This window comes from Lonchura striata, chromosome 2, assembly GCF_050655825.1.
Source record: "Lonchura striata isolate lonStrDom1 chromosome 2, ASM5065582v1, whole genome shotgun sequence".
Classification (NCBI taxonomy): domain Eukaryota; kingdom Metazoa; phylum Chordata; class Aves; order Passeriformes; family Estrildidae; genus Lonchura; species Lonchura striata.
In genome coordinates this window covers 71218673-71241214 of record NC_140704.1, presented here as the reverse complement: position 1 = coordinate 71241214, position 22542 = coordinate 71218673, and the positions used below count along the sequence as shown (strand labels likewise).

At 40.1% G+C, this 22542-nt stretch overlaps 1 protein-coding gene across 5 annotated transcripts in view; it reads left to right on the top strand.

The window, feature by feature from the left end:
* Positions 1-22542, top strand: part of KIAA0319 (KIAA0319 ortholog) — a 59134-nt gene that overhangs the window by 5424 nt on the left and 31168 nt on the right. For 4 of the 5 annotated variants that reach the window (XM_085571526.1, XM_085571527.1, XM_021553368.4 and 1 more), the window contains exons 2-3: positions 6181-6345; positions 16146-16915. In XM_085571526.1, the coding sequence (XP_085427652.1) occupies positions 6297-6345; positions 16146-16915 (819 nt within the window). In that variant the 5' untranslated portion in view covers positions 6181-6296. Of the gene's footprint in view, positions 1-1320; positions 1417-2942; positions 3044-6180; positions 6346-16145; positions 16916-22542 lie in introns of all 5 variants that reach the window. The other variant, XM_021553366.4, reaches the window with a different exon arrangement.

Here is a 22542-nt window from a genome sequence, read left to right as displayed (position 1 = left end):
AAATGTTTGTATTGAAAATTAAGTAGTAACAATTGTGAAACATGTCAATCCTGACACTAATTATTGTGGTTTTATACTTTGGCAGAGTAATTCCACCATTCATTGGTGGCTTCAAAATCTTTCCTTCTTGTCAATAGTTCTGGACCCCATATACCCCTGCTAACTCTCTCAGCTTTAGGATTTCCATTATTGTTTGCGCTCTCCACCACAGTTGTAATGAAGGCTGCTGAAATCTTGTAGAATAAAATTGCTCTTTCTGTGCAGCACTGCACTTTTCTCTTTCTCTGTCTGTTTGGTGTCACTTAGCAGTTGACACCTGTGGTTACCAGTGGAGCTAGTGGAGCATGTATCCAATCCCCAGTTTAACATGGCAGAATATGTTCAGCTATTCAGTTTGTTGTTTTATCACCATTAACTTGCTGTTTGTGCCCTGGACCTGACTAAGGAAATTGATACAGAGTTGGGATGTAATACCAATCTAATGTCAGCCTTCACTAAGACCTGCAGGAGACCCTCTTAATAGAGCAGAGAGACATTTGCAATTATAGCTATATCCTGCAGCTGCAATAACATTCCATCAGAAGTCATGGTTTTGTTTTCAAGTATAGGTACCTATTGTTAGCAAATTGTGTGAGAGGAAGGTGACATTGCACAGGTCATAAGTGCTGATGACTCTTTAATATCTTCCACATCTGCTGAAGGGCTTGAAAATAATCTCCTTTATTTAGATGCGTAACTTGTGGTGGCTTTGATGATGTGTGTTCATACAGCATGTGTTGTTCTTAGAAGTCCTAGTGTCTGCACGTGTCCTGAGCTTTTCTCTCTGTTACTAGGGACAAATGCTACTGGCATGAAGTTTAATTTTCTTTCTTTCTGCAGTAGTTATGCAATGTTAATGCTCAGCTATTAAGTAACTATCTCAGGTACTAATGTAGATATCATAACTGATAAAATAACTAATTTGAATTCTTCATGAGAGGTGGGTTTCCTGAAGGATTGTCTAGTATTACATTTAATAGAAATGCTGACAAAGCCCACTTTATAAAGGAAATGCTGTCAATTCAAAATCGGAGTTTTGCTTTAGTGTGGGTTGAGGTTTAGATGCTGTTTCAGTATTTCTTTTGCTGTGTTCCCTAGCTGTGCTAATGACCAGAAGGGCAAGGAGGCAAGGACCTCCTGCCTACCTTTTCACTGATGTCAGTGTGGCTGGGCCCAGTGTTCAGGGCCCTCATTCTCTTGGAGGTTCCTGCTGCCAGGCAGTGTTCTCTGACTGCCTTCATTACACCATTTGTCTGTGTCTCTGATTTTGTTGTCATGCAGGGATTCTGCTATACCTTCTGTGGAGCACCAGCATACTACCTTATGCTCTATTTGCAGTTCTGCAGCTGCAGGATTTGAATGTATTCCCAGATGCAGGTAATTCAGTCTGTACACGTTCTTACTGCTAATGTCCTGGTGTAGGAAGTGGCAATATAGTTCTGCTTGGCTGACCCCTTTCTCTCTCTATGGGAGAAAATTACTTGAGTCTGCATTAAAGCTAAGGTGAACCAAAATGCAGAGTGAGATTTGGTGTGGAGGAGAAGAGGAATATGGAGGTAATTCCTTTCATTGGATATCTGTTGTAGTTCATGTGTTATGTGGTCCTCAACAGCAACTTCATATGTTTAAAAGGTCATGAAGTCAAATTGTTTGTGTAGAGGGTTCAGTTCAGACTTCTCCCTTATGCTGTTGCCTAGATCACTGCCAAAAGCTGCTAGCTGGAACAGAAAAATACTTTTCAGAGTAAGGCAATATATGTATAATACATACCTGTTTCGATCATACCTGCTGCTCAAGGTTGCCATCCCTCTTCTAGTTAAGAGTGCAAGTCAGACTTGAACTTTTAAGAGCCAAGGAATGCCAAAGTAATTACCAGCAATGCTGTCTGCTTGTGTTACAAAAATAAAAGGCGTTGTGTTATATGTGAAGGAGAGAGATTCAGCTAGCAAATTAATTTTGTGGCCTTAGTTATTATTAACTGCTGGGATCTCAGAACTGGCCACCTTAAATTTTAATGTGTTTTGTGTTTGTGTGATGAAACTTGCACTTGTGTGGAACAGAAAAATACCATGGGGAAGATAAGAGGAGCATGACATGCACACACTGCAGCACTGTTTGCTGTTTTAACAGTTTAAGAAGGCGCGCAGTGTCAGCTTTGTTCTCATCTGTGGGTCATAAGCTGTGCGCTGAATTGTGACTGGGTGTGCTTTGTGTCTGAGCTTGATCCTAATATCATGAAGCACAAGCTAGTGTTGCAATGAATGCAAGTTCTTTTATTATGTGGAAATTAAACATCAATAGATGTGGAGCCACAAAGGAGCATTGGAGGACACAGTGCTGCTTTTGTGCATTCACTGTATCCCCACATGATGTGTCCCATCAGGATTCAATGTAGATTCTACATGTGGTCCAAAGTCTAGCATTTTGCAGCTTTGTTAAATCGTGTTTACTTAATATAAATTAAAAAAAAAAACCACCCCAAAACCAAAAAAACATAACTAAAAAAAAATCACAAACAACAACAACATAAACCAAACCAAACAAAAACCCAAACAAACAAACAACCCCCACAACAAAACAAACAACCAAATCCACAACCATCTGCTTCAAGGAACTTTTGCTTCTGAACCCGGAACAAGTAACATTGAAAAAGTCTGGATCATTTGCACCATCTCTCAGTGTTTTCCTTAGTGTTGCTAAAAGTTATCATGTGGACTCCTCAGGAAACTGTTCTGTAGTAAAAAGAAGCTGCTGCTTGTCTTTTTTTAGTGACAGTGAGATTGTAAAGTTGGCCTTGCAGAGAAAAAGGCCCATAAAATAATTAAAATATTTTTCCATCTCTGGTTGTGGTTAATTTTTACCTCGTGATATTCTGATACCAACCCTGATGCATTTTTCCTTAGGCTAAACAACTAAAAGTCTCTCTTAGGCATCTGGTCTGTTTCTGGGAGTGGATGAAGGTTACAGCAAATGCACAATATCTCAGAAACCTTGATCTGCAATAGTAAGTTCTTCTGCAAATCGTGGGGTTTTTTGTGGCTAAAACTTTTCCAAGTCTAGGAGGATTTCCATAGAAACAAGAAGGGTGTATGAAGAATTGTGATTTTACCATAATAATCTCTTCTATCCCTCAAGGATTAAGTATTTGGGATTAAGTATTTGGATTAAGTATTTGTGCTAATAATATGGGAATATTTAGTAGGAACATAGTATACTTCTGCTACTCTGGTTTTTTCTCAAAACCCACAGGAACATTTCAAAAACCATTGAAAGATGAAGCCTGTAAAAATTGTATGCTCTGTACATCTCTCTGGTTTAGTTTGAATGTCTGAAATAAAGCACCAAATAAAAATTATCACTTTGAGTAACATATTAGAATAAATGTGCATGGGCAAGTGTATGCTTCTGGATTCAGCTTAAGGAAAGGCTTAAAAAGCCATCTTTTTTCAGCTGGAGATCCCTGTCTGCATAACTGAGATCTGGATAAATGGACTTTCTCATGGTGAGGGTGACTATATACTGTCAGATTGTCCAGGAAGGTTGCGGAGTCTCCATCCTTGGAGATACTGAATATGTCTGGACATGGTCCTTGGGAGCCAGCTCCAGGCTGCTCCATTTGAGCTGAGGGGTAGACAAGGTGACTTAGAGAACTCCCTTCCAACCTCAACCATTCTGTGGATGGGTTGTGTTAATCTCCCTAGTCCATTTCAGTGTGAAAGTAAACAATTCCATTTGCTTCACCTTTACCCTGAAATCAAAAGACAGGGCTCCATGTTGTGGGACCTTCAGGACTGATACTTTCCCTCTTGTGCAAAAGTGCTTATTTCTTTTTAGTTGCCAATGATTCTGTACCCTGACACTTCTCAGTGGCTATTTCAGTGGCTGCATAAGTGGGGCATTTAGAATTACTTGGCTTAAAGAAAATAAGAACTTTTGGTTTTTTGTCTGCTACAAAACTGAATAAGATTATAGTTGATGGAAGGACAGAAGAGCAATTACGTAATGCAAGAAAGCAAAAAATGGCCCTGTTGCTGAAAATTTTGTATCATAGAAGTAGTACCTGGAAGCATCCAGATGACCTTTTGCTCTTTCTCAGGTCAAGCCTTACTAAATTTGCAGCAGAGGAGCACAGCTCCTCTGACAGGAATTGCTTCCTGAGAGAACATCTACCTACATATATTAAAATAGCATCACCTTAGAAGTAATATAATGATGTGTGTGTGGTTTTTTGTTGGGGTGTTTTGGTTTTTTTATGTTTGGAGATAATTTTTCTAATTGTGCACCATAGGAGCAGATTGGGAGACCAGCTTACTCTTCACTAAGGCAGCTGCCTTAGGAAGGAGATTTCCATTTATGTTGGATAGAACAAAGGTCACAGAAGTCAAGTATCAGGCTTTTGGAAAGTTAGTAATAGTCTCTCCTAGTTTTACAGGAGCTTTCCCAAAGCCTTTATCGTTTTGTACTTGTAACAGTCCTTGCTCTAGTCATGTTCTATAGTAATTTTGTTTGTATTTTGAGCAAAGTTAGTGCTTGTACTATAGACTTGACTAGAAATTGTCAGAGTCCAGTATTCTTTGACCAGGGTCATTTAGATATTCCATGTGTAGAGCATGCAATGTCTAATATCTGTTTTAATTATTTGGAGATACTTACTGTGACATGGGATTTCTGATTTAGTGAAGCAATATTAAGTATGCTGAAATAACAATAAAATATCCATTATACTTGGCAAAATGTAGCAGTGGCAATATACAGTTCTATCTCAATAATATCAATATGATTCCCATCGCTGGTTTCTATAATCCCAGCATCACAACATTTAGCATCCTCTGCCACTAGAATGGAATATATGGGTTGAAGCTAGCTCAGGCCCATTGCTGTCTTCTAAATGTTTTTGTTAGTTGTTTAGTTTTTATACTCTGTATTGAGTTAAGCCACATCTTTACTTCACTTGTGCTGGTCTGGCTTCCTAAGGGAGGCAGCCGCACTCTTTAATGAACTAACTGGGGGAAATATTTACTCCACCAGTTGATCCACTCAGCTGTTGATAGAACTCCTAACATCTAAAATAAATATCTAGCCCGTTTCATGTTGAGATAAATACATGTCTTGCTTTGGAAAAGCTGTGGTCAGTCACAGAAGTGCAAGTTGCAGATCAGGGTCCAGTTCTGTGTGTGATTTAGAAACATGCCATCTATAAAGGATCCCTTTTTGGGGAGCAAAAGTCCAACTGCTGAGCTGCTAGGGTTTCTACTTAAGCTCAGTCAGCCCTGGCTAGTCTAAGTAACTTTTCCTTTTGCAAGGGAAAAAGCCTAGACCATTTTTCATCATATAAAATTTTATGTGGCAAGGAACCTGCCAAGAGCAGCCAGTTAGCAGCATTTCTATCATATGTAGATACAGGCAGCTGAAATATGGAAGTCACATAATGAATGTGTGATACTCTGCCTTGAGAAGGGCTGTTCACTGAAAGAAACACTATCTGTGTTTTAATTTACAGAAGTGTTGCTTGGTCAAGCATGCATTTAGGATCCTTTATGTGGGGGGAGTCTGGCTAAGCTAGTTTTTTCCTTGCATGAGTCTTGCATGAGTAATGTTGCTTTGAACTATTTATTCCTTACATCTATTTGTTGCTTAGGATAGCTTACTTGGAGAATTTAGTGTCCTGACAAGGAATGTCTCCCTCAAAATTCTGGAGTAGTGTCTGCTTGCATTGCCTTGATAGCTGGAAAGAATAGCTTGAGCACTGCATCAAAAGCTGATTTAGCACTGCATGATTTTAGCATTAATGCTAAATCTGAGAGAATGCTGTCTGTGATTCCTCAGTTAAAAGTACTTGCTAGTTTAAAGTCATAGCTAAACCAGGGTCTGGATAACTGCAGACTCTGCATATTTGTGGGGTTTGAGATACTGGAGGTCAAGAGTGCAACTGTTTCTGGGATGTTTCTGTATTTCTAGAGAAAGAGATTTCCAGGTGGGTAATTTGTTCTGTATTGTCAGTGTGCCTGATCTACTATGTCATCCATGCAGAAGTCAGGAAGTAATGAAAAAACCTGCATGTCACCTGTCTATTGTCTTTAACTGTGATGTTCTAATTAATGCTCACATCTGACCTATTTTTTCCTGTGCTGTCTGTTTCAGTGCTTGATGGCCACAGCAGGGCACTAAACAATATCAGAAAAAAGCCTCAGCATTAAGACCTATAATTTCCACACGACTGGCTGGAAAACCAGTCGTCGCTGCCTTCCTGGTTCAGCATGGCATTTGGACCTGGTGTTCTTTGCCTGTTCCTATGGACAATAACAGGTAGGAGTACTCCTGTGTCTGACTCATCCAGACAGAACAAGTGAATTAAAGCTCCTTGAGTATGTATACAGCTGTGAAATAAATATGAATAAGGTGAAAGCTGGGAAATCCTGTGACGACTTAGTGTAAAAAGCTTTGGTAAGTTACAGCTTCATAAGCTGCAGTGGAGGAAGGCAGTTGTGAGTAGATGTTTGAAGCCAATTTCAGCACGCTGTTTTGGGGTAGATGCATGAGTCAACAGTGGCTGGTGGGAGAGTTCAAAGTTTTCCCTCCTTTTCACTTGCAAGAGAACAATTGAAGAATAATGTGTTGCTTGCATTGCATTGCTACATTTTTGTTCTGAATTATCATAAGGTGGTTTATATATGTGTAGTGTGAGTGCACTGGTTCACATCTCTCACCTTGTCATGCTCTCTACAAACACATCTATCCTTAAAAAAACGCAGGAAAAGTCTTGCAAGTTTCTGCTTCAGCCACAGAAATAGGTAATTTATTTCCCTAACCAGAAAGATGAAGAGTGATAATTAATACTACCTCTCTCAGAGAGAGACTTAATCTGGTGCAGATAGTTTTTATATGGTAACTGGATAAAAATATACTAAGAAGTGAGGTTTATTTCCTTTAAAAAATATTTTTTGAGTTCTATCTCTGCTGGTAGTAGTAGTATCTTTATTAGCAGAAATTGAGAAAATAATGCACCACTGTCTGACTCTCACTTCTTGTAGTATAAACAGAATGGGCTGTTTCATGAAGGAGAGACTTGCTTAATGCGCTGAAGCTTAAATTGACTGCTGAATCTGGAAAACTTGAATGAAAGGGAATGCATATTAGCCTACAGGTGAGGGAGATAGTCATTAACTATGTGTGAGCTTGTAGGTGATGTTCAAGCTAGTCATCAAGATCACCGTGAGGATCTCATAGTGCCAAGCTTTTTGAAGAGAACATGGAGCTGAGTGTTTTGTTGCTGTAGTGAAGCAGTGTGACTTTTGTAAATAAAATCCTCTTCTATGAGATACTGAGTACTTGCAGTAGGGTCTATGCTATCATCTTAAAAAAAAAAACAAATCCACAGCAGCTTCAGCAAAAGACAGTAATGTGGAGTAAATAGTGAAATTTGCCTGTAGAGAATGGCACCGTTTCATGCTTTTGATAGTACTGTTAATTGTTAGCAGATTAGAACATCTTCCACATGCATATAGGAAGTTATCTGGTTTTAGTTGCAAATTTGCTATGCTCTCTTAGTTTTTCTGGGAACAAGACCATTGCTCTCAAAATCCTGGCTGTATGTCAAGCCTCTACCTGTATCTCAACTACCAGTTCACAGTGTTTAGAGAATAATATAATCTAATAGTTTAAATTATTTTCTAAAAATGTTGGTGTTTATTTCCATCTCAGTAATATGCATTATTTTAACACAATTAATAATAATTTAATTAAAATAATAACAATTTAATTTAAAATAATAAGAATTTTATTAAACTGGGAGGTTCCTGCTAATTTCCAGGATGCATTTGCTACAATGTATCAGTAAATATCTCTTCTAAGTCAAAAGGACTTCTTTTCAGTGCAGGCTTTAAGGTGAATTGACTGAGACTCAGGAATTTGCTAGATGTTCATTCTGCAGGTTTTTTATTCACATGAGCTTGTGCTTTTAAAGGCTACTTTTTCTTAAAAAAAAAACAAGTTATCCCAGCACTTGTTTTAATTTAAGATAATGAGAAAATTCATTTGATATAGGAAAGAAAGACTTGATTCTCCATCACTGAGAGAAGACAGAAACAACATCACTGATGAACAATGTTGGAAGGATATTGAAAAATATGTTCTGGTTCATTAAAAGAAATTGAGATGGGCTACTCTGTCCTTTTTAGGTGATGTTTATTTAGTTTTATTTCATGCATGACAGTTTTTGACTAATAGTGTTTTACTGCTTTTAATGAATGTGTGGGTTGACCTTTGCTGGCTGCCAGGCTCACAGCAAGTCACTCTGTCACTTCCATTTCTCAGCAAGATAGGAGAGAAAAATAAGATTAAAAATTCCATGGATTGAGTTTAAGACAGGTCATATCTCGTTCACGTACCAGTTACAGCCAAAAGCTGACAAAACTTGACTTAGTGAAGTTTATTTAATTTATTGTCAATTAAGCAGATCAGGATAATGAGAAATAAGAACTACTATAAAACACCTTGCCCTCATTTTTCTCATCTTTCTATATTCAACTTTACTCCAAATTATTCTTTCTTCTTTCCATGAGCAGCTCAGAGAGTCAGGGAATGAAGGTTGCAATTAGTTCATAATGCTTCCTCTCTGTTGTTCCTTTCTCCTCACACCCTTTCCCTACTCCAGCATGGAGTCTTTCCCATGGGCTCAGATTCTTAAAGAACTACACCACCATGGGTCCTGTTCACATGAAGGTCCTTCAGGAGCAGGCTGTTCCAGTGTGGATTCCCTGTGGGGTCACAGGCCCTGCTGGAAAATGTGTTTCTCTGTGGACTCCTCTTCATGGGCTTGCGGTTCAGGCCAGGAGCCTGCTCCAGCCTGGGTTTTTCAAAGGTTCACAATTTTCTTCAGGGCTTACCCACCTGGTTTAAGGTGGGGTCCTCTATGGGCTTCAGGGATAGGTATCTGCTTCATTGTGGAACTCCATGGACTCCAGCAGAACAATGAAGTAGTGCTTCACCATGGCTTTCACCACAGCTGCCAGGGAATCCCTGCACTGGTGCTGGAGTACCTCCTACCCCTTCTTCACTGACTTTGCTGTATACAGGATGGCTTTTCTCACATTTTCTTTACTCCTCTCTCCTGCCTGCTGCAGTTGTGCCAGACTTTTTGCCTCTTTCTAAAACCTTATCACAGAGGAGCTGCCACCGTTCCTGTTTGGCTCAACCTTGGCCAGTTGTGAGTCAGTCTTTTAACAAGTTCTGTCCTGACATGGGGCATTTTCTGGTGTCTTCTCACAGAGGCATTCTGGCAGTCCATTTACCCCTGTCCCCAACTACCAAGATGTTCCTCACAAACCTAATTGATACACATATCCACCATTGACTAAAGTTCATGCTTCTCAGGACACTTGAGCTGAGTGTAGTAATAGGTATGAGTGTGTACCATGCCTTTATCACTCAATATCTCATGCATTTTAAGTGATTGATTTCCAAAATCTCTGGATGCAGCTCCTAATTTATCCATATACACCTTCCTTAGAGTGCTTATTCATTTCACTTTTTTGAATCTATTCATTGATGAAAGCAGCATATCTTGAAATACATTTCAATTATTTTGGCTGTTAATTAATGTTTTTTTGCTAATGTATCAATTTCTTATTTCTCTATGAGAGAGAAGAGACACTGTTTTCCAGCACAGGCAAGTGAGCTTACTTTGCAACTGGGAGTTCAATATCTCGGAAACAATTAAGTCTAGCTCTCATCTTGAGCAGGAATATTCTAATTTGTCATTTGAAGCAGACCTTGCAAATTCTGCTGTTAAAATGCATTTCTGCAAATATTATGAATAGTGTTCTCATGACTGACTCTTGGTTTTGTCGTATTGTGTTGTGTTTGTGTTGTGTGCTTTGTTTTGAGATTAGCCACTCCAACAAAAATATAAGCAGTGATTGCCAGGTAATTGCAGTCACAGGTGTTGTGTCATCTAGTCTCCTGTTTTCAAGTCCATGTAGCCAGATGTAGATTATATGATCTCCCAGAATCCTTGATAGCCTTCACCAATGTTCTCTTCTTTACTCTAGCAGGTGTTCCTAAATATATTACAAGCCCTCAATTTTCAACGCATTTCACTACTACTGGTCTTGTAGAAGTTGTGCTATAACTACTACAAAATGGTGTAGTGCTTGATTACGATCTCTGGGATTACAGTGAGTTACGCCATATACCAGGTTAGTTCACATTGTCCATACCCCCATTGGAAGTAATCCGGTATCTCCTTGTGGAGGGATGCAGCAGTTGCAGCCATGCACCTACCCTTCTTTTTTCTTATTCTTTTTTTTCCCCTCTTCTTTTTAAATAGCACTTAGCTGGTTTATCAGCAACAAACAGGGATGATAATTCATGAAATGAAAACAATACTTGAAAAGGATCATCAGACCCACTGAACTAATTATGATGCCTTGACAGATTCTGGACAAAAGAAGTGTGAAGACTGCTGTAATGGCCATAAAGGCTTTGCAGATCATTATTTGTAGATATTTACTCTTGATAGCTTTTGTTATCGCATATGTATCTTTGTTTAAAGACCTGAGAGACAACCTCAGGGCAGCCTGCAGTAAAAGAGTGAAAAGACTTTAATGGTATGCAGAGATGTTAACTGCTGCTGGAGGAACCAGTGCAGTGACATTTCAGATGTTGAAATGTTCAGATGTCAGTGATACTGCTTTTCTGGTTTCAAGGACAGTACCTTCTGTAAGGCATTACCAAAGCTGATGGAATATAAGCCTTTTTCATCATTTATGATATGAAGTGTGCTTTGCAGACGTTTATAGCTCTGCTATGGAAATTATCTCTAGCTTGAAAATTGGAATTTTTTTACTTTCTTCTCTTAGATGACTGTAACTAAAAGTAAAAACTTATTTTAATTTTTCTTCCAGAAACTTATCAAAATTGTTTCAGTGTATTATAATGGTAGTAGGAAAAAACAAAACTTATTTTTTACTGATATGATGTATTTCATCTCAAAATTTACCAAATGAAGTAGAAGTTACTTGAATAGATTTTTATAAAGATCACTATGCCTAAAAACAGAATAGAGCTAGTTTGCTACTATAAGAAGTAGATGGAGCATATGGCGAGAAAACAGGGATGATCCTACTCTTACTTTAGCAAACTGCTATAGGATCCTCCATGCTCGGGTAGTTCAGAGGCTTTTAGGCTGTGAGAATAAGTGCTATACGGGCTCTCAATGTTGTGCTGCCAGCAGAAAGGTAATGGGCTATGACATTTCTTGGTGCAAGTCTGAATCTGAGCTTTTCTCTATTGTTGAACATTTCCTCTTAACACTTCTTTGTGCTGCTTCTTACAGTGTTTGCTGCTAGGGAAAGCAGAGTGCATAGTTCTTCCCTTGCAGGGCTTCCTGCTAGGGTGATGAGCTGTGATGACCTCAGTGTTAGTACACTGTCACAATTTTCTACTGACTGACTAAAGAATACTTGCTGCCAAATCTTGCAAGTGCTTATGGCTGTGTGAGCATGGGGGAGAGAAACTCTTAGGTTTCCATGTCCACTTGAGGAAAGGTCTCCAGCCAACTGCAACAGGGAAACAGCTATGTTCCCAGTGGGCTCTTCACATCAATGGACTTAGGCTCCAAGATGTGAAAGAGCAGAAGTGTGAAGCTCAAAGAAAGGTGTGGATGTTTCCTCATTAAAGGAGGGAATATCTTTAAAATGAAACTGTATTCCACACTGTGACTCTGTTAAGATTTTGTTAGGGGATGTGGGTTGGGAATTTTTTTATGGCAATCAGCTTGTCTGACTAGGTCTCTGGATATGTCAGTGTAGTCCTACTGTAGATGTAACAGGGTTCAGCTAAGAGGAAGGGAAACACTTTGCTTGCAGAAGTTTTAGGCTATTGACTCATGTTCTAGAGGGTTTTCAGGGCTTTTAATAAAGGGAATCAGTCTTCCTGTTGGTAACTTGAATGAGTTCTTCTAAACAGAGAATTGCATGATGCTGGTTTTTGCCATTCCTGGTCAGAATGGAAGAGGTTTAATTCCTGAGATCAGTTAACTAAATTGAAATAGCTGTGCTATGACCTCACACAGTAGGTAGTAATATAGCAGACTAAGTGACCTTTCATATTGCACACCTTCAGTAAATTTTCTGTAAATAAGAGACCTCGCTATCTCTGTTTTAGTCCACTGCAGACTGGAGATGAGATATAAGAGAATATGAAATTAGAGATCAGATCAAGTTCACTCTCAGTAGATCTTATGTTTTTCATGTGAACACACCCAGTGTGAGGCCAAAATAGCTTGATAAATTCATCCTTTCTTGCACACTTACTGCTACAATTCAACTCAAGTGCTAGATAAAGCAAGAGATTAAACTTCCATTACTTTAAGATTTTTTTCTGTTCCTTGTTGGGATGAAACCAAGGCCATCTGACATTTGCAAAAGCAGATAGCCAAGGTTTGTGGCTAGGTTGCATACTTGGGAGATCTTGATTCAAAGTCATGTATCATCTTAGGAATGTGGTGGACTTGTTTCTCTCTATGGCTAAAGAAGCACCATGAATTTTGAGGTATGTTGACTCTGCAGTGTGATAACTGATGTGTCAAACTGCAAGTAGTGGAGTGAGATTTGAAGTTGATTGAGGACTTGAAGTCTGGCCTCAGGTTAGAGCTATGGAGTGTCCCAGTTGTGTACGCCTGTCTCTAAAGCATGACCTATTGGTCATTCTGTTCTGAACAAATAAATAGTGAAACCTTCCGTTTTATTTTTTTTTTAACACCCTCTTCACTTTCTGTTTCAGGAATAAGTTAAAGAAGGGGGGTGATGAAAACAACCATCAAAGGAGCTTTTTGGCCTACACTGATAGTGCTGTTCCTAAAATATTCATTGTAATGATTTGTTACTGACCTGATATTATACATTTGCAAGCAGTCATGTTTCTTCTTTCCCTTTTTAAAGGCCTGTTACTCACTTCTCTACTGATTTATGGGATTAAATAAAGGCATATGAATTGCAAAAAGACAGTGGTTGAATGGGATGCCTGACTCCTATACTTCATTTTAACCCAGACTTTTTCTGGCTCCCCTGTTCTAAGTTGTGCAGACAACTTAAAGAAAAGACTTGTGATGACAATTCCGAGTCTCTGCCAGGGTCTTATGTTATTGGAGGTAAAAGGGAATGTAGAGAAAATGTTTATATGCAGCATAACAGAAAAAAATGCAGAAGTCTTGAGCATCTTCTGGGTACAGATACGGATACTTTATGTCTGGGCTATGTAAGAACAGGATAGGTTGTTTTAAGTACATATTTCCCTGGATAGATTTTTTTCACTGAAAGTGTAAAGTGGAACAGTCAACGGCATCCTAGCTCTGTGTGAAGGAGTAGCTGTAGTCAGAAAAATGGTACTTGAAGCTCTTTATCCTTTTTGTCAGCTTCCTATTCAGCCATACCTATTTGCATGTCATCAATCTTCTTTAAAATTTGCTTCATTTTATGTTTTTCCTTACCCCACACAGCCAGCTCTGCAAAACCATCATACCACTCTATCCCTCAATATATGGTGAAATATTTTTTTGTTTGCTTCATTTGTTTTTTGGTGCGTTTTTTTTTGTTGTTTTGTTTTGGTTTTTTTGCATTGAACTAACCTACTTTGCAAGCTTGACATTCTTCCCAGGCAGTTTGATTCCCCACATATATTTTGATAGCTGTATTCAGACCATGTACTGTGAAGGTGTGTGTACAGTTCAGCCCAGATGAGATAGTGCGGACTGTGATGTGGTACTGGACACATTGCATGTGTTGGAGAATCTCTGCATCTCATTCAGACCTAACCCCTATTGCCAGCCTGTTCCTACTCCTTGATTTCATTTTTCCTGACCTATACTGTTGTGAATAATGAGGCACAAAGCAGGCAAAGTCAGTTTTGTCTTCCATTCCTGTTAGCTCCACAGTGCATGATGGTCTTTGACTAAAAAAACCATGTTTGTTTTCATTCATTGAGATAACAAGTCCAGTTGAAAACCAAAGAGAATAATTTTCTGGTTTTACTCAACTTTCTTGAAACATAATCAGATTTTAGGGAGAAGAATTCTGAAGAGCAGTTATAACCAGGGAAAAAACACCTAGAAAAGATATTAAGATATCTTATATATAATATATATAATATATAATAGGTTGATATATGTAGTGACGCTGTCTGCTTGTCGTGGTTTGACACGGAAAGAGAATTTTTTCTGGAAGGAAGAGGTCAATTTAGATATTGACCAATTGAAAGTAGACACGCCTCTGAGAACACAGAGGGGTTGAAAGCAGAATTCCCAGGGGAACTCGCTCTCTTTGGTTCCGGTCAGCGTGCAGTGCAAACCTCCCCTGCCCAGCCACAAGCTGGGTCGGGGAGGGGAAGCCCCCATGGCCTGAAAGGTAGGCCCCAAGGGTGGAGGGACTGGAACCGGGCTGGCCCCTGCAGATGGAAGGGTGGAAGAAATCTGGGATGTCTCCATTTCCCCCTCCATTTTTTTTTTTTCTTCTTGTTTGTTGGTGGAGACATCGCTGTGATCTTGTTGAAGGCTTGCTGCTGTTCAGGGCCCCAGTGGAAAGTGTCGTGGTTTGACACGGAAGAATCTGGCAAAAGCCACCTGGTTAGTTAACACCTGAGGCTCTACCAGTCGATTGGGTCCTGCCCCCCTGGGGCCGCCCTTTTCTAGGGTGCCATAGGTTTCTGGAGAAACTGGGGCGGGGGGGGGGGGGGGCAGAAACCTATGGCACCTAGGAAAGCTTGTGTTTCTCCCACACGATGAAGCTCCAGAACATCTACAGTATATCGATGATACCAATCCGGGCACTGGCATTGTGCCAGTGTCAAACCATGACACTGCTCCAGGACAATATAGATGAATGGAGACGAGAGATCTCTGAAGTTTGCTCTTGGGGAATAAGGTTTATTGGGGATGTAGAGAGGTCCTGCTTCGAGCTGCCAGATGCAGCACGTGGCAAGGCTTGAGAGGGTGTGGGAGGGGAGAGACAAAAGGATGCTCTAGGAGAGGGGGAGTTCCAAGAGGAGGGGAAGTTCCAAGAGACCGTCTGGCCCCTCGGAGCCCTCTTATCAGGGGGCTTCAAGGTGGGCTGGAACAAGGCTCGGGTCAATGGGGTTACAGACACTTGATGTTTTATGGGAGGGTTACAGGTGCAGGGTGAGCCATACGTTTTAGGGGGTGAGATGGGACAGTCCACTTGACCCCTGGACCTATCCGTAGGCAAGGGCATTGTCCGGCTAGCAGAGAGGACTGTTCTCATCCTGGCTGTATTATTTATGAATAATTATATTTATCCTCTCCAACAGATATATATATCAAATATATATATAAAAATATATATTTCTATATATTACATGTTATATATAATATATATAACATATATATAATATGTTGATTCATGCTTTTTTTGACCATTCCACACTCAGTCTATAATGTGCTATGAAAATAATTCTGATGTTATGTTAAAAGATTTCAGCTTTACTGGAAATGAAGGCAGGAGCTCCACACTGGAGCAAGCTCTTGGATTTTTACATGAACTTGTGGGTGGAGCAGCAAAAGTTTGAGAAATTGATCCAGTTTTTATATTAAGACCAGTAAGTATATTGGAGTGAGAACTCTTCATGGCATTCAGATGAGATGACAAATCTTTCTCCTAGAGTTTTGCTCCCTTCTCCCTCAAGTGAAACAATGACATGCTACAGCATCTTATTTGAGCTTTGTTTTAAAACATATTTTTAAAGATCCCAGTAGGAACATGCTGTGGAAGCAATAGAGGTATCCCATGATTTTTGTATTCTCTGCTCTTTTCTTGTTTTTAAGCATTGGCAACTTGCTTTCATCTCTATGTATTTGAATTTGTAGTACAGGAGTAAAAGGTATGTAAAGTCCTACACTGGAAAATCCTCCAAAGTACAACTATTACAGCAAAGGGGACATGCTTAAAAAAGGTAGTGGTGATTTTAGTGAAAGAAAATGTGCTTTTTTAAACAGAATACCATGTGTCTCTATCTTGAAAGCTATTCATGGTCACAGTAAACTATATTATGACTTGGTTGTAGTGCTGTGCCTTATGTTGGTGTTGTTCTTGCAGGTTCCAGTTGTGAGCAGTGCAGAGAAGGCGCCACATACTCAGGTGCAGTAATATCTCCCAACTTAGAAACCACTAAAATCATGCGAGTTCCTCATGCTTTGTCAGTGTCCGACTGCATTGCAGCGTGTTGTGACCTCTCTGGTTGTGACTTGTCCTGGATGTTTGAACGGCACTGTTACATCGTGAACTGCCAGCACAAGGACAACTGTGAACCTAAAAAAATTGAAACTGTCAAGTCCTACCTTACCTTTGTGCTGAAGCCTTCTCAGAGGCCAGCCTCACTGCTAGGGTTTGGGCAAGTGATCCCAAGCATGGTGCACTCTGTGGGACTCCAGAATGAGCCGTCAGAGGAAGTGAGTAGCCTGAAGAAGCTGTCTCTGCTTGGAAAAGATCCCAGCCTTGAGGAGATACCTGAATACATTGATGATTATAAAGAGTTGGAGCAGGACCCCTTTCAGATGGGCATCAAACATGAGCAGAAGGACAGTATGGATTATGCTGACTGGGGCCTGATAGTGGCAGGTGAAAATGGTTTCAACACTTCCACAGGGGATGATGGAGATAACCAAGAAGATTTTGTTGAAAAGAAAGGGGGGCCTGGGAAGGTGGAAAGCTTTCTAAATAAAAACAGCTCTGAACTGACTTCCGTCAATGAACACTCCACAGAGAGGTCGTCTGTTCTGGAGATTACACCACTCCCTGGGAAGACATTTGAAAGGGAAGCAGCTGTTCCACTCCTTGCACAACCTGAGGATGCTTTGCAAAAAGAGGTAAGGAAGCAGGCAGAGTATGGTCAGGATACTTGGCATTAATTTTTGTTTTCAAATAGTTGAAAATCTGAGGTTATTGCTTTGTAATATTACAACTCTCAAATGACAGTCATGTTACCATGTAGAAGAGGCTGAAGGGGATTGGATTGCCTTAAGAGGCAGATGAATCCCTAAAGGACTTTTTTTTTTTTTTCATCAGATGATAAGGAGTAAAGTTCCTTTTAGGGCACTGTGAGGTTTCCTTTTAAGTGTACAAATGAGTGAACTTGGACCTGGTGTAATAGTGTTACAGTGGTCTTCACTTCTGACCCCTGGTGACTCACTGGAAGAAGTTAGCAGAGCAGTACTAGTAGACTCTCTGGTATCCAAAGGCCAGGATCAGGGAACATAAGCTCCTCCATCAATAAAATTAGGCCTGCTTCATGAGTTCCATGCTACTAATGCACAGTGGTGTTACAGGTGTAAGTGGTGAGTTAATTTTTATAATGCTTTTAAAACATAAGAGGGCATGGAGCTTAAGGAGGTATGATGAGTGGTTTTGGATGTGCAGCAGGATAAAGTAGATAAGGTGTTTCTGTTCTCAGACTTCTTGAGTCTGATAATTAGAAAAATAAGTTAATTACTTAAAATCCAATGCAAATGTCAGTATAAGTAATATGCACCTGTTCTCTATTTATGTAAAGTGCACCTGTTCTCTGTTTATGCCAACTAGTTTGGTCAGTTAAGACTAAGGGGCTTTGGTTTCTTAAAAACAGACTGGGTTCTGTTGGAAAGTTTAGACAGGCTGTAAATTCAGCATTCCCTGGGTTTCACTCCCCTTGCCAGAGGAAAGAGGAAGTTGATCAATGTTAGATGACTTGCTCTAAATTCCACTTGATTTTGTAACTAGCAAGTATCTCTTGCTGTGAAAAAGGTAATTTATTGCTGTTACTGTAGGGAAGAAAAATGCAAGCAAATAAGAAAGTTGCGTGAAATCTGTGATGGCTGCAGTTCTGGGAGGGGATGTGTGGAGAACAGCAAGTCATAAGAAACAAATAAAGACTTCAGGTAACCAGAAGGAACCTCCTACTAACAGCCCCAGTCCTCATGGTGGATTTAAGACACCTGAATGCCTACTGGGAGGGCAAGAGAGCAGGGCAGAAGCTGTGCAGAAAGTTTCTGAAGGTTGTTGATAACTTTAAGAAGGTATTGTTTTGAGTTGCTTCCACAAGTTGAGAAGGCAAGACTCTCCTGGACTTCACCCTTGCAGGAAGCACAGGATTAGTTAGGGATTGTAGGCATGAGGTAGATGCTTCTAAGAGGGGCAGGAATAAGTGAGGAAGCAGGGTCACAACCATAGGCTACAGTAGAGCATTCTTTGGCCTGTATTTGGAAGAATTGCAAGGGAGATTGCCCTGGAGTTAGTGGGGGTCATGACAGCAGGCTGCTTTTTGAGGACCACCTCCTGTTGAGTCAAGGTAGCCTGTGACTTTTATGACGAAGTTGGTCTGGAGTGTATTGGCACAAGTGAGAAGAGATTAGAATTTGTCTTCATGTGTATGGAAGAATACTTGACCAACAGAACGAGTGCTGCGGCAAACTAAAAATTAGGTACTGCTTCTGCAAGCAGAGTTAATGACTGGAGACCTGTTTTGTAAAGTTCCTACCATGCACACTTTGAAATTAGCATAATTAACATGGGGATTTAGGTGAGAGGAGTAGATATTGATGGTTCTTTTCTTAGTATGCAAAAATTATGTATATATGTGCATATGAAGAGTACAATACCAAAGTAGACTGTCACTGCTCATAAAATTTAGAGTGACATTCTGTCATGCTCTAGTGGTGCAGTTAGTTCTAACACAGGGCAATAGCTGAGCTAAAATTAAGGACACCCAACCACTGCAATACTAAACTCATATTTCCTTCCATCTGCAAGGGGAAACTTGCAAGCATCTTTTAGTTTCTGCCTGTGTAGTGCAATGGAAATCAAGCCACACCAAGAACCTGCAGTAGCTCTGTGCTCCACCATATTTGTGCACTTTAGGTGTGCAGAAAGACTTGAAACTTGTTTCCATTGCACTTTGCTGTCTAATGGAAGACCCATTAGCATTGTGCTGATCTTTAGCCAATTGTCAGGATCCCTGCTGACTGAACTGCTTGTGCCTTGTGCCTTAGAGGAGTCATAAAGCTTCAGGTTCACCTAAACTATGTGTCAGAGCTGAGCAAATTTGTTTCCTGTCACTAAGGGATCATGTGAATATATTTTATGAAAGCTGAGCTTTCACATCCTGCAGCAATGATAAATCTCCTTTGGTTTTCCCACTCCAGCTAGAATATAAAGATTTTACTTTATCTTTTTACACTGACTGTAGATGTGAGTTTATTGTAAAGTGAAATGGAGAGAAACCTACTTCTTACCAGGTCACAATCATTTTTGTGTGATCTTCATATCATGCTAACATTATGCTAGCACAGCTGTCACAGGGACATTTCTCTCTCTCAGGATTTTTAATAGAGGAGCACAAAGAGAAAGAAAGAGAAAACAATTTATATTTCTGCTCCTTGTTTTTCTCATGTGGAATGTGCTTGGAGAATTGTTTACCTGGGGTGATTGCTTGATTGGATTCTGGTGAGATTGTTTGAACCTGATGGTAAATCAGATCCACCTGTATCTGGACTCTCGATAACAGGGTCACAAGTTGGGAGTTAGATTTGGTAGTTAGAGAAAGTAGTATGTAGTTTTAGTATCTTCCTTTATATAGTATATTAATGTATTGCAGCATAGTTATAATAAAGAAATCATTCAGCCTTCTGAACTGAGTCAGACATCATAGTTTCTTCCCATTGGGTTTGCCTGGATTTACACAGCCTCTTGAAATTCCAATAGAAAGGCTGAGGAATGAGATTGCTGTTTTCAGTGCAGGAGGGATGAAATGCCAAACCTGGGTCAGTCTTTAGCCACAGCTGGTAATGATGCTGAAGAACTGGTAAGACAGGTGTAGTTAGAAGGTGGCTGGGATGTGCTCTGTGAGCACAGCTGTAGAAAGCGTGTTAATGGGATAATATCAAAAGCCATTCATGGCGTGTATTGAAAAAGTGGCTCTAAAGGCTCTCTATTAATGTAAAGAAAGAATCTGGGGAAGCAGAAGGCTTTCAGAAACTGCCAAAGTCTAAGTGACCTTTGTTTCCCAGATGGGAATTCATTTGAATTTAGACATGGATGGAGAAATGGAGATGATGAGCGGTTTTAGCAAATACTTTTCCCTGACCTTCCCTAGAATTAGCTTCAGTCCAGACACATCTCCCCTTCCTAGTCTCCACTCCCCTTCTTTCACTGCAGATTATGCTTGGTCACTTTGGTGATGGAAAATTGGCACAGGAAGTTGGAGTCAGTGCATGGCAGTCTCCTTTCTGCCATTTGTCATTTCTATTTTCTGTCACTGTTCCTTCCTTTTTGTTTCATCTGCACTGATGTAGGCTTCTCTGTGGGCCTCATGTTTCCACAACAGTGTCTCCAGCCCTGTGCACAATAATGTTTGCTTCCTGATGTTTCCTCTTATGCCTCCTGTTGTGCATCCCCCCCCCACATCCTCCTGTGTCCCCTGCCCACAGTGGCTATTGCCCTTTTTTGACTAGATTTGAGAGGTTGCAGTGTTGGTGCATGGTGGCTTGATTCCGTCCACTGCCATACTGACTGGAACCACTAGGGTGGCCCATGCAGCAACACCTCTGCCACCTAAGCCCTGCCAGGTATGCCTAATACAAATTTTCAGCTTGGCTCCAAGATTTTCTGTTTTAGGAACTGTAATTGTAGAAACTGTCTGTGGTAGATTGTGGTGATAGAATTTCCTTCTTATGGCTCTTTCTCCAGCAAGAAGAAATTTCCATCAAATCTCATATGGATTGTTTAGCATATATTTGTGTTTCCTTCTGAAAAAGGTTGGTTTTTGAAAACCAAATTTTGTTACAAAGGAAATCTTAAATTTTTACCCTAGATTAAAAATGCCAAGAGGTCTCCAAATAGTTTTTTCATTGGTATATGATCCAAACAACCTCTCAAACTGGTGGCTTTGTATAGGTTATGAAAATATGAAGGTCTTAAAATCATGCTTGCTACTAAATTTAATGAATTGCCCTGTTTATTGCACATTATACAATGTTTTCTTATTATCCTCTTAGTTCTGCCATGGCAATTCTATGTGTCTGTCCCTGGGTCTGTGCTGACGCACTCCCTTCTGCAGCTTCCAGACAAAGCTGTTGTGACAAGCCAGACAGAGCAAGGTGGCAAAAATGCAATTCCCTGATTACCTCTCTTCACAGTAGTCAGCAGGATGTGGGGTCAGGTGCTCTGCTCTTTGAGCAAGGACCTGCACAGAGATTTTAAACTGGGAAACCAACAAAACACAGACCTCTGGAGTCTGTGCCCTTGGAGCATCCTTGTCATAAATGCAGTCAGATGCAGGGAGTTTTTGTATGTGATTTGGGAGAGATAATATGAGGTTTGTCACTTAAGTGAGTCACCTGACTGTTGGGTTTACATCAGAGTTCAGAGGGATCTTATGGACTGTCAGTCTCTGGCAGCTCAATAACCTAAGTACATTCAGAAATCTATACAGAGTATGTGCTGTCCACCTGCCCAGATCTGAAAGCTGCAGTGTTGCCCATCATTGAAGTGAGATATCTGCAAGGAATTAATTTTCTTTTTAAAATTTTCAGTGAACTGCTGATCTGCTAAGCCAAGTAAGGTTTTTAAGGTCTTAGCCAGAGTCTAGCTGTGGCTGTGTTGATGCTGCAATGTTCCAAACATTTATTCAACAGCTAAGGCCTGATGTAATTCTTGTGCTTATTGTATTTGCAGGGATAATGGTGCAGTCAAAATATATAAATCTCTATCTAAGAAAATTTAAGATGGCTGACAGACTCTGTGGTGGTGAGCCTTTTAGTGTCTGATTGACTTGCCTTCAGAATTCATATTTAAGACTTAGAATGCAGTTGAATAACATAGACATTCATCTCCTATTTTGGCTTTGTTTCAGTTTTGATACCTGCAGAAGCTGAACAGTTCTGTTTGGTTAAAAATACATTGGCTTGATCCATAAAAGAGGTCTAAAACTCCTGAAAGATGTTTTGATATTTAGATTTACCTTTCTTTCTATTTTGAAGTCTGTACTTCATGTTATATGGTTGTTATTTTCTGTTGGAATTCTCAAGAGATTTGCACTCAAGTCAAATCCAGAGGATCTGGGGCCCTCTGGAGGGATGTGGGCCCTCACTATTGGTGTGTTTGTATCGAGCAATAGTGGCTGTAAAAAGGGTAAAAGTAAACAACCCACAAAGTCCCTACGAGCAGAACTGCCTATTGGACTCACTGCCAGAAAGAATTCTTTTCTTTCCTTTAACTTTCACTTCCCAAGCTGGAATTTAGGTTAATCTTGCACTCTATATCTTTTCCAGCAAATCTCTTGGTAACTGTTTCTGTCTGAGAGCTTAATTGCTGATATTGTCCCTGCCCCAGTTGTCTGCTGTCTGCTAACATTTTTAGTTTGTTTTTTTGGCTGTGACACCACTTCAGACGTGACAGTGCCACAGGGCACCTTTTTTGACTGCAGTGTCTTGCCTAGGCTTGCTGACTGAAGTGATGTTTG